At 42.9% G+C, this 11,140-nt stretch overlaps 1 protein-coding gene across 3 annotated transcripts in view; it reads right to left on the bottom strand.

Moving 5' to 3' along the window:
* Window positions 1-711: 711 nt before the first annotated feature.
* COQ10B (coenzyme Q10B) overlaps window positions 712-11,140 on the bottom strand; it is a 34,626-nt gene continuing 24,197 nt past the window's right edge. For all 3 annotated transcript variants that reach the window (XM_021923832.2, XM_003907765.5, XM_009182684.3), the window contains 2 exons: window positions 4,218-4,319; window positions 712-901 (listed from right to left, as the gene is read on the bottom strand). In XM_021923832.2, the coding sequence (XP_021779524.2) occupies window positions 734-901; window positions 4,218-4,319 (270 nt within the window). In that variant the 3' untranslated portion in view covers window positions 712-733. The remainder of the gene's footprint in view (window positions 902-4,217; window positions 4,320-11,140) is intronic.

Raw genomic sequence — 11,140 nt, 5'->3', positions numbered from 1 at the left:
ATTTTTTTAGTAGAGCGAGGTTTCACCGTGGTCTCGATCTCCTGACTGTGATCCGCCCTTTCCTCGGCCTCCCAAAGTGCTGGGATTACAGGCGTGAGCCACCGCGCCCGGCCCGTAATTTTGTATTTTTAGTAGAGATGGGGTTTCACTATGGTGGCCAGGCTGGCCTCAAACTCCTGACCTCAACTAATCTGCCCACCTCAGCTTCCCAAAGTGCTGGAATTACAGGCGTGAGCTACTGCGCCCAGCCCAAGGTTTTTACTTTAAATATATGATTACTCAAATATCCTAAGCCATATGGCAGGCCCTATAACAATAAGTTACAAATAGTCTGAATTTAATAACTTAAGTGTGATATGGTTAATATAATACATACTGCGTGAATATCTTAACTAACCTCTTTCAGGTAAGGTGATAATTAAAAGGTTTAAATTTACAGTTTCAACTTCTGCTCAAAAGAATCATGCCCGTATTCTAGCAATGGTGATGACATCCCATTATTGTAATGCAGAACATGATAATGTCCATATTATTTTGAATTATACTTGATTGAAGAAATAATTCTATGTATAAGTGAGTCTATATTCTATGTGCAAATTTTCAATGGTGCAGGTTTATAACCAAAGTTGCGTTTAACAAATGCTTTCTGGCTTCTGAAAACATGTCATGAAAATACTTCCTAAAAGTGAACACACTAAAGTTAGAAGCAGGTGACACCAGTTCTTTTTTGCCTTTATGTGTGATGGACTTCATGAAGCATTAACTCCCGAGGTATATTTGTTTCTGGACCATACAGCTTACATGCTCTTCTTTCAAAGGCAGCTACCATCTGCTTCACAACTTCATCAAAAAACAATGTGGCAAGCTGAGAATGTAGAAGTGATCGAAATTCAAAAGAAATCTGTAGAAAAATATTGAAAATTATTTTTTGCTTTTTTTTTTTTTTCTCCTGGAGAAAGACTCTTGCTTTGTTGCCCAGGCTGGAGTGCAGTGGCACAATCGCGGCTCACTGTAGCCTCAACCTCCTAGGCTCAAGCAATCCTCCCACCTCTGTCTCCCAAGTAGCTGGTAGTACAGGCACATGCCACTACACGTGGCTAATCTGTGTGTGTGTGTGTGTGTGTGTGTGTGTGTTTGTTTTGTTTTTTGTTTTTTGCTAGAGAAGGGGTTTTGCTATGTTGCCCAGGCTGATCTCAAACTCCTGGGCTAATGCAATCTGCCCACCTCAGCCTCCCAAAGTGTTGAGATTATGGGCGTGAACCACTGCTCAGCCAGAAATTTTTTTTTTAAACTAAATCTCCACTTAGGACAGTGGTGTTCACACTATGAACTGGGTATCTAAGGTAGAACTGTGTGGATGTATGTAGGTGGGATTTTTAGCACCCCCCGAAAAGAGGGCATCTTCTTTTACTGCAACAAGCACAACTGCTGGCATAATAAGCTTACATAAACAAGGCCAACCAAATTTCATTTCAAGGGAAAAAATCTGTTTCTTAAGATTGGAAAAAACCTTTGCTGAATACATTAATCACTATGCCTTCTTATTAATGTGCCCCTTTTAGATCCATCCTATCCCACAAAAGGAAATAAGGAAGGGAAGCGATCCTTCTCATAGGTATCATTGAGAAGCACCAGCAGGAAGAGGAAGCTAGAAGTGTGCATGCACATGTGTGCCTAACCCACAGGGCAGATGGTGTAAGTGGTTTAATCTTTTTTTTTTTTTTTTTTTGAGACAGAGCCTTGCTCTGTCGCCCAGGCTGGATGGAGGGCAATGGCCCAATCTTGGCTCACTGCAACCTCAGCCTTCCAGGTTCAAGCAATTCTCCTGCCTCAGCCTCCAGAGTAGCTGGGACCACAGGCACACGCCACCATGTCCAGTTAATTTTTGTATTTTTAGTAGAGACGGGGTTTCACCACGTTGGCCAAGCTGGTCTCAAACTCCTGACCTCAAGTGATCCACCCACCTAGGCCTCACAAAGTGTTGGGATTACAGGCATGAGCCATCATGCCCGCTCATGTGGTTCAATCTTAAAGTAGCCAATGATTTGGACAAGCTTGTCCAATCCACCTTATTTTGTAGTTGTTGTTTTGTTTTGTTTTAGGCTTTTAACAGCCTGAAGCCATGGGTTTTAGTTTCTGTCTCTAGTGGTAAGTGGAAAAGAGGGATGAGGAAGAGGCTTTACTGGCCCAACCAGAAACAGAAACTAAGAACCCATGACTGTATTCTCTCCCTTAGATACCCTTTTAGAACTTTCTTTATACCCTCTCATTGTTCCATATAGAATTCAAGACAACTGGTTTGAGAACTGTGTTTTAAGGACCAAATATCCTCTAAATATTAAAATGTTTACTTTTCATTATGAAATAATTTCATTTTTGTAAAAGAAAACCTGCAAAACAATACAAATAATTCCCATGTACCCATTACTCAAATTTCCCTATTTTAATGTCTTCAATAACCATACTGTAATTCTCAAAATCAGGAAATTAACAAAGGGAGTTACTACTACTAGATAATAATGCTATTATCTAATTTATACAGACCTTATTCAAATTTTCCGAACTGTCTTTTGAGACAGTGTCTCACTCTGTCTCCCAGGTTGGAGTGCAGTGGCGCAATCTCAGATGACTGCAACGTCTGCTTCCTGGGTTCAAGTGATTCTCCTGCTTCAGTCTCTCAAGTAGCTAGGACTACAGGCATGCACCCCCACAACCGGCTAATTTTGTATTTTTAGTAGTGATGGGGTTTCATCATGTTGGCCAGGCTGGTCTCAAACTCCTGGCCTCAAGTGATCTGCCCACCTCGGCCTCCCAAAGTGCTGGGACTACAGGTGTGAGCCACTGTGCTCGGCCCCAATTGTCCTATTAATGTCTATAATGCTTTAATGAAAATTACTCAAGAGCTGAGAACAGCACACGATAATTTAGTCAAAATTGCCACCATTTCTTAAAATTCAATGCCCGAGTTGCATGTACAGAGAACAACTCCCATATTACCTGTTGGCAAAGAAAAACCACAACTTGCTTTAAGTTTGCTATAACTAAGATTACATGAAAAAAAAGTTACTAGGCTGGGTGCGGTGGCTCATGACTGTAATCCCAGCACTTTGGGAGGCCGAGGTAGGCGGATCTCCTGAGCCCAGGAGTTCGATACCAGCCTGGGAAACATGGCGAAACCCCGTCCCTACATAAAATACAAAAATAAGTGTGTGCAGTGGTGCATTCCTGTAGTCCCAGCTACTTGGGAGGCTGAGGTGGGAGGATCACGTGAGCCAGGGAAGCAGAGGTTGCAGTGAGTAAATATCACAGCACTGCACTCCAACCTGGGTGACAGAGTAAGGCCCCATCTGAGAAAAAAAAAAAAAAAAAACAGAAAGTTACCAGACTCTAGATTCAAAAAAATGAAAAAAACCTATTACCTTATTTCTGCATCTTTTATTTTTAAATTTAATTTTTTTGAGACAGGGTCTCACTCTGTTGCCCAGGATGGAGTGCAGTGATGTGATCATAGTTCACTGCAAGCTCGAACCCTTGGACTCAAGCGATCTGCTTGTTAGCCTTCTCAGCAGCTAAGACTACTGGTGGGCACCACTACACGGGGATAATTTTATTTTTATTTTTATTTGTTTTGAGGCAGTTTCGCTCTTGTTGCCCAGGCTGGAGTGCAATGGCACAACCTCGGCTCACTGCAACCTCTGCCTCCCGGGTTCAAGTGATTGTCCTGTCTCAGCCTCCCAAGTAGCTGGGATTACAGGTGCATGCCACCACGCCTGGCTAATTTTTGTATTTTTACTAGGGTTGCATCATATTGGTCAGGCTGGTCTCGAACTCCTGACCTCAGGTGATCCGCTTGCCTCAGCCTCCCAAAGTGCTGGGATTCCAGACATGGGCTACTGCACTTAGCCTGTTTCTGCATCTTATATGCAATGTGTTCTTTCATTTGGTGTTAATTTAAAACTATTAAGTTCAAAACTGTTATTAAGCTGGTCAAAAAGTCATGGCATGTGTCTTATAATCTACAGATTTGTAAAAAATAGAAAGTAGAGAATGAAGGAACATTCAAGGTTGCAAGAAATAGAATAAAAAAGAAATGTTCATTAGCATTTATGCAGAAAAAGGTCTTCAATATAATTATGGCCTCTGTGTTCTAAAAAATGATTACTTTTTACCAATTTTACCTTATTAGTGAAACAAATCAAAGGCTTTATGAGACTTACTGAAAAATCCAAGGTACAAGTTCTTGGGTAGCCAGGAAGACCTGGGCTAAAACGCCAAATAGTCTCCAAATGATTGAAAAGTCTCCCATCAGTACAAGATGCCTAGAACAGAATGAAAAAATAAAACCACAGTTAAATACCTTTGCTACTGGCCAGAATCTAAGAATCTACTATGATTGAGGCTGATTTCTTTCGTAATAATTTTTATAGGTCAGACCACAGGAGATAAAGAGATCTAATTTTTAGTTGGTACTAGGAAGTAATGTCTTGCCAATATTAGCCTTTTTTTTTTTCTGCAGGGATCCCCAAGATTGCCAGTTGTTTTCTCTTCCATTGCTAACACCTGCTTTGCTACTTAGCTTTCCTTCCTCTAGCAGCAAAAGAGGGAGCTTCTTGGAAGCTTATTTCCAGCTCTGTTACATATAAGTGATCGTGAACAAGTTAAATCCCCATACCCTATTTCCTTAATCTGCAAAATAATACCTACTTTATATCATGAGATCGCTGAAATGTTAATAAGGTACCTGGTACACATTTATCTCCTACTCAAAGACTTCTCTTATTAATCACGTATAGTCTTTCCTTCACTCTTTGCTCCTTATTCCTAGAGGCCTCTATCTAGTTTTCCTAACTGTGTAGTCCTGGCCCTTAGAACTGATCCATTTCTTTCTGATTTTTTCAACGCACATGTATATTTTATATTCAGTAGGCACACAATCACAACACTTAACCATACTATGTGCAGTGCATCTTGGTAGTTCCTATTTTGTATCATTAAAAATATACTTATTGTGGCTGGATGTGGTGGCTTACACTTGTAATCCCATCACTTTGGGAGGCCAAGGTTGGGGGAAGCACTTGAGCCCAGGAGTTCGAGGCTGCAGTAAGCTATGATTATGCCACTGCACTCCAGCCTGGGCAACAAAACGAGATTCCTTGTCTCTTCAAAAAAATTTAAAAATTAGCCAGGTGTGCCGGGCGCGGTGGCTCAAGCCTGTAATCCCAGCACTTTGGGAGGCCGAGACGGGCGGATCACGAGGTCAGGAGATCGAGACCATCCTGGCTAACACGGTGAAACCCCGTCTCTATTAAGAAATACAAAAAACTAGCCGGGCGAGGTGGCGGGCGCCTGTAGTCCCAGCTACTCGGGAGGCTGAGGCGGAGATAAGTAAACCCGGGGCCCGGGCTTGCAGTGAGGCTGAGATCCGGCCACTGCACTCCAGCCGGGCAGAGAGGCGAGACTCCGTCTCAAAAAAAAAATTAGCCAGGTGTAGTGATGCATACTTGGCAGTGCAGTATCCAGGAGGCTGGTGGGGACTGCTTGAGCCCTGGAGGCAGGGCATGATGAGAATATAATTCGCCACTGAACTCCAGCCTGGGTGACAGTCTTAAAAATAAAACTGTCTTAAAAATAAATCAATCAATAAAAATTTATGAGATCCATGAAAGAGTTGCCATCTGCAATGTGAAAATGGTAACCAGAACCATAGTTACTAGTTCATTGTTAGGACTGATGATGCTGGTTATGACCCTGAGTGACGCTCAGCTTTTTTTTACTTTTTCCCACCTCAGCCTCCCAAGTAGCTGGGACCACAGGCGTGTGACACCACGCCCAGCTAATTTTTTTATTTTTTGTAGAGCTGTGTTCTCCCTATGTTGCCCAGGCTGGTAATGAACTCTTGGGCTCAAGTGAGCCTCCTGCCTTGGCCTCCCAAAGTGCGGGGATTACAGCAGGCGTGAGCCACCTCACCTGCACAAATAACCCAGAGCATTCCTGAAGTGCACAAGTAATTTTTAAGAGCATCAAGAGTCTATAATAAAATCTTGTTATTTCAGTTGCCCAATTTTAGGATAATACATTCTGCCTTTCTTTACAATCATTTAAGAAGCTTATAGGAAATTTAACACTAAAGGATAAACAGGTTTTCGGAGTAAAGGATAAACAGGTTTGGGAGTCAGTTCCTCTATTTATTTATTTATTTTTTTGAGATGGAGTCTCACTCTGTCACCCAGGCTGGAGTGCAGTGGCGGGATCTCAGCTCCCTGTAAGCTCCGCCTTCCAGGTCCATGCCATTCTCCTGCCTCAGCCTCCCAAGTAGCTGGGACTACAGACACTCACCACCACACCCGGCTAATTTTTTTTTGTATTTTTAGTAGACACGATATTTCACCATGTGAACCAAGATGGTCTCCATCTCCTGACCACGTGATCTCCCCCTGCCTCGGCCTCCCAAAGTGCTGGGATTACAGGCATGAGCCACCACACCCGGCCTCCTCTGACTACTTTTATACGAAATCTGGCAGTATTTCACTCACTTCAATTATCTAGCCCAAAGATGCACAGATTTTTACTGTTATGTTTTGACAGGAACAGTTTGCCAAAGACCTCATTTTTACAGCAGAGATACTGAACAGCAGAAGTTGTCACTATGATGACCCACTACTGACTGTTCTGAGAGAACTGATCCAGACCATTATATAAACTAATCCATACAAAATGTTTGTATCATGAAGCAGGCAGTAAAAGTCATTGAACTGTTGCCTCTCTGAAAATGTTCAAGGGCTTCTGGCCATTAAAGATTAGTGTAGACTAGAATTACTGACATATTAAGTGACAGGCATGTTTTGGTCAGCTAATAATTCGCAGAATTGTCACATGGTTTCTGTTCTTCCCTTATAATAATTTTTACTGTATTGGGTAAAAAATAACAATAATTATTTTTACTGTGTTGTCTATTGGGTATTAAAATCCAGAACCTGGCCGGGCATGGTGGTTTATGCCTGTAATCCCAGCACTTTGGGAGGCCAAGGCAGGTGGATCACCTGAAGTCAGGAGTTCAAGACCAGCCTGACCAACATGGAGAAACCCCGTCGCTACTAAAAATACAAAATTAGCTGGGTGTGGTGGCACATGGCTGTAATCCCAGCTACTCAGGAGGCTGAGGCAGAAGAATCGCTTGAACCCAGGAGACGGAGGTTGTGCTGAGCCGAGATTGTGCCATTGTACTCCAGCCTGGGCAACAAGAGCGAAACTCCATCTCAATCAATCAATCAACCAATCAAATCCAAAACCTGGGCAACAAGAGCGAAACTCTGTCTCAATAAATAAATAAACAAATAAATAAAATCCAGAACCTAGGCCAGGCATGGTGGCGCATGCCTGTAATCCCAGTATTTTGGGATGCTGAGGCAGGCAGACCACTTGAGGTCAGGAGTTTGAGACCAGCCTGGCCAACATGGTGAAACCCTGTTTCTACTAAAAATACAAAAATTAGCTCGGTCTGATGGTGCATGCCTGTGATCCCAGCTACTCAGGAGGCTGAGGCAGGAGAATCGCTTGAACCCAGGAGGCAGAGGATGCGGTGAACCGAGATCATGCCATTACACTCCAGCCTGGGCAACAAGAGTGACACTCGATCTCAAAAAAAAAAATTCTGGAAACTGAACCCAGGAACAACTGAAAGTTGAGCATATATTCTCAAATGTGTCTTTAAAAAACAAACTAGCATTATTATGTGAGGCAGCTTATAATGAAAAAATAGGGGGAAGGAGAGTTGGGGGAAAAAGAAAAAACAGTTTTGGAGTCAGACACATGCAAGTGTGAATTTGCCCAAGGTTCTTAATCTCCTTAAGCTTCATAAAATTGAGATAGCTATGATCATCTAATGCAGGTTATTATGAAGATTACTTTTTTTTCTAACACAGTTTATCTCCCCGCTTAGCAGTGCTGCAAGTTACTCTTAAGATTATCATGAATGTCTCTCAATCTGCAATAATCCAAGAATAGAGGTAGTGAAAGCTTCGTAAGTATGGAGCCCTCACGACTCCCATCATTATAGTACTGCTGTTGAGGATACAGAGATGAAAAAGACAGGGGTTCCTTCCCTCAAGTACCACAGTCTTGTCAAGGAGAAATCCTGTTGAAGAAATATATCACTGAGTGATAAGTGAAAGCATGAATAAAGTACCGAAGAATCACCAAGGTAGTGCTACCTATCAATATGAAAGGAAAGAGAGAAAATGACCCCAGATGGTCAGAATTTCAAGGAATATCAAGAAGGTAAGTGCATTACAGATAGAAGAATAAGCAAGATGCAAAGGCACATGGCTGTGGAATAGTACTGCACTGTGCATTCATGGAACTTTCAAGACATATAGTATTAGCTGAACATTAAGTATAGTATTACGTGGGACGAGGGAGCAGGGAAGTAAATGGGTCAATGTGCAATGATAAAGCGATTTACTTTATCCTGTGTGGTTTTGTTTTTGTTTTATGTTTGTTTGCTTTAAGATGGAATTTCGCTCATTGCCCAGGCTGGAGTGCAATGGCACGATCTCGGCTCACTGCAACTTCTGCCTCCTGGGTTCAAGTGATTCTCCTGCCTCAGCCTCCCAAGTAGCTGGGATTATAGGCACCTGCCACCATGCCTGGCTAAGTTTTGTATTTTTAGTAGAGATGGGGCTTCACCATGTTGGCCAGGATGGTCTCAAACTCCTGACCTCAGGTGATCCACCCATCTCGGCCTCGGCCTCCCAAAGTGCTGGGATTACGTGTATTAGCCACCTCGTCCAGCCTGTTTGTTTGTTTTTTAGAGATGGAGTCTTACTTGCTATGTTGCCCAGGCTAGAATGCAGTAGCTATTCACAGGCATGATCACTGTACACTACAACCTCAAACTCCTGGGCTCAAGCAATCCTTCTGCTTCAGCCTCCTGAGTAGCTGGGATTACAGGTGCATGCTACCAAACCTAGCTTATCCTGTAGGTTTTAAGAAGGCAGGGGAGAGAGGCTGGGCCTGGTGGCTCACGGCTATAATCCCAGCACTTTGGGAGGCCAAGGCGGACAGATCACCTGAGGTCAGGAGTTCAAGACCAGCATGGCCAATATGGAGAAACCGCTTCTCCACTAAAAATACAAAAAAATTAGCCAAGCGTGGTGGCACATGCCTATAATCCCAGTCACTTGGGAGGCTGAGGCAGGAGAATCACTTGAACCCAGGAGGCAGAGGTTGCAATGAGCTATGATCGTGCTACTGTACTGCAGCCTGGGCAACAGAGCAACACTGTCTCAGAAAGAAAAAAAAAAAAAAGGCAGCAGGTTCCGAATAGAAGAAAAGCAGAGAGTGAGGAAGAAATGAGATTTATTTAGAGTTCTTTTAGTTAGAAGCAGCCTAATATATATACTAAGATTTAAGTTCTGGACAGGCGCAGTGGTTCATGCCTATAATTCCAGCACTTTGGGAGGCTGAGGCGGGCAGACCACGAGGTCAGGAGGTAGAGACCATCCTGGTTAACACGGTGAAACCTCATCTCTACTAAAAACACAAAAAATTAGCCAGGCTCGATGGCGTGAGCCTGAAGTCCCAGCTACTCGGGAGGCTGAGGCAGGAGAATGGTGTGAACCCAGGAGTCGGAGCTTGCAGTGAGCCGAGATTGCGCCCCTGGAGGCGCCACTGCACTCCAGCGTGGGCGACCCAGTGAGACTCCATCACCAAAAAAAAAAAAAAAAAAGATTTAAGTTCTAAGGGACTGAATGGTAAATTGAGCTCAGGAAATAGAAAAAAAAATTAAGGTTATAGAAATATTCACTGGTGTCAGACAGCTGGAGTCTTGGCTCTGTGACATTGGAAGTTTTCTATCTCTTCTAAGCCTTAGTTCGCTCAACTCTAAAATAAATAATAACCCTTGAACCTCAAAGGGCTGTTGTGAGAATTTGAATAATTCAAGTAAAGCAGTAAAATGGGCTCAATAAATGTTAGCTATTATGAGAGACAATAGTTTAAATGCTCTAAAACAATGAGGCAAGCATGTGAAAACATTTGCAATAATAGCAAAATCCTAGTCCACAACATTTCAAGTGGAATTCAAGTTTTGAGGGTAAGAACAGGGCAGATAGGGTCTTAGCTTCACTGGACAGTTAGAGTGTTCTCTTTCTCTTTCTAGCTGCACCAGAAAGAGCACATCTGAGAGCTGCACCCCCTTCAATGCCTAACAAAGAGCTGACTAAGGTATTTGGCTCTGGGCAGTTACCAAGAAATGATATGATCATTAAATCCTGTGGGCAAAAAATAACTCAGTTTTAAAAATCTTTGGCCACTACAAAATAGGAATGCAAAAGAAATATGCATTATCGCATGGAATTCTGCCTTTTTGTTTTTAAGGCTGGTACCCTTTTCCATAAGTGTATCCACCTCTGACAAGCATAAGATGATTAATGTAATGTAAGAGGGTTGGCATTTCAGTACCTGGTACTTGGCAGGATAATCTCAACAATGTTTTATATATATATATATATATATATATATATTTTTTTTTTTTTTGAGACAGGGTTTCATTCTTGTTGCCCAGGCTGGAGTGCACTGGCATGATCTCAGCTCACTGCAAACTCTGCCTCCTGGGTTCAAGTGATTCTTCTGCCTCAGCTTCAAGTAGCTGAAATTACAGCAGCTTGCCACCACATTGGCTAATTTTTTTGTATTTTTAGTAGAGACGGGGTTTCACCACATTGGCCAGGCTGGTCTCGAACTCCTGACTTCAGGAGTTGGCCTCCCAAAGTGCTGGGATTACAGGTGTGAGCCACTGTGCCCCCCAATATTTTTATATTTTTTCTTTTCATTTTAATTTTTTTTTGAGACAGGGTCTCACTCTGTTGCCCAGGCTGAAGTGCAGTGGCTTAATCACAGCTCTCTCTAGCCTCGACTTCTTGGGTTCCGATCTCAGCCTCCTGACATGACCTATTTATCTTTGTTTTGTTTTTTTGTTTTGTTTTTGAGACGGAGTCTCGCTGTGTTGCCCAGGCTGCAGTGCAGTGGCGCTATCTCGGCATGCTGCAACCTCTGCCTCCGGGTTCCAGTGAGTCTCCTGCCTCAGCCTCCTGAGTAGCTGGGACTACAGGCACGTGCCACCATGCCCGGCTAATTTTTG

The sequence above is a fragment of the Papio anubis genome, chromosome 10 (assembly GCF_008728515.1).
Source record: "Papio anubis isolate 15944 chromosome 10, Panubis1.0, whole genome shotgun sequence".
Taxonomy (NCBI): Eukaryota; Metazoa; Chordata; class Mammalia; order Primates; family Cercopithecidae; genus Papio; species Papio anubis.
Note: the sequence above shows the minus strand (reverse complement) of the source record. Positions and strands in the feature narration are given on the sequence as shown.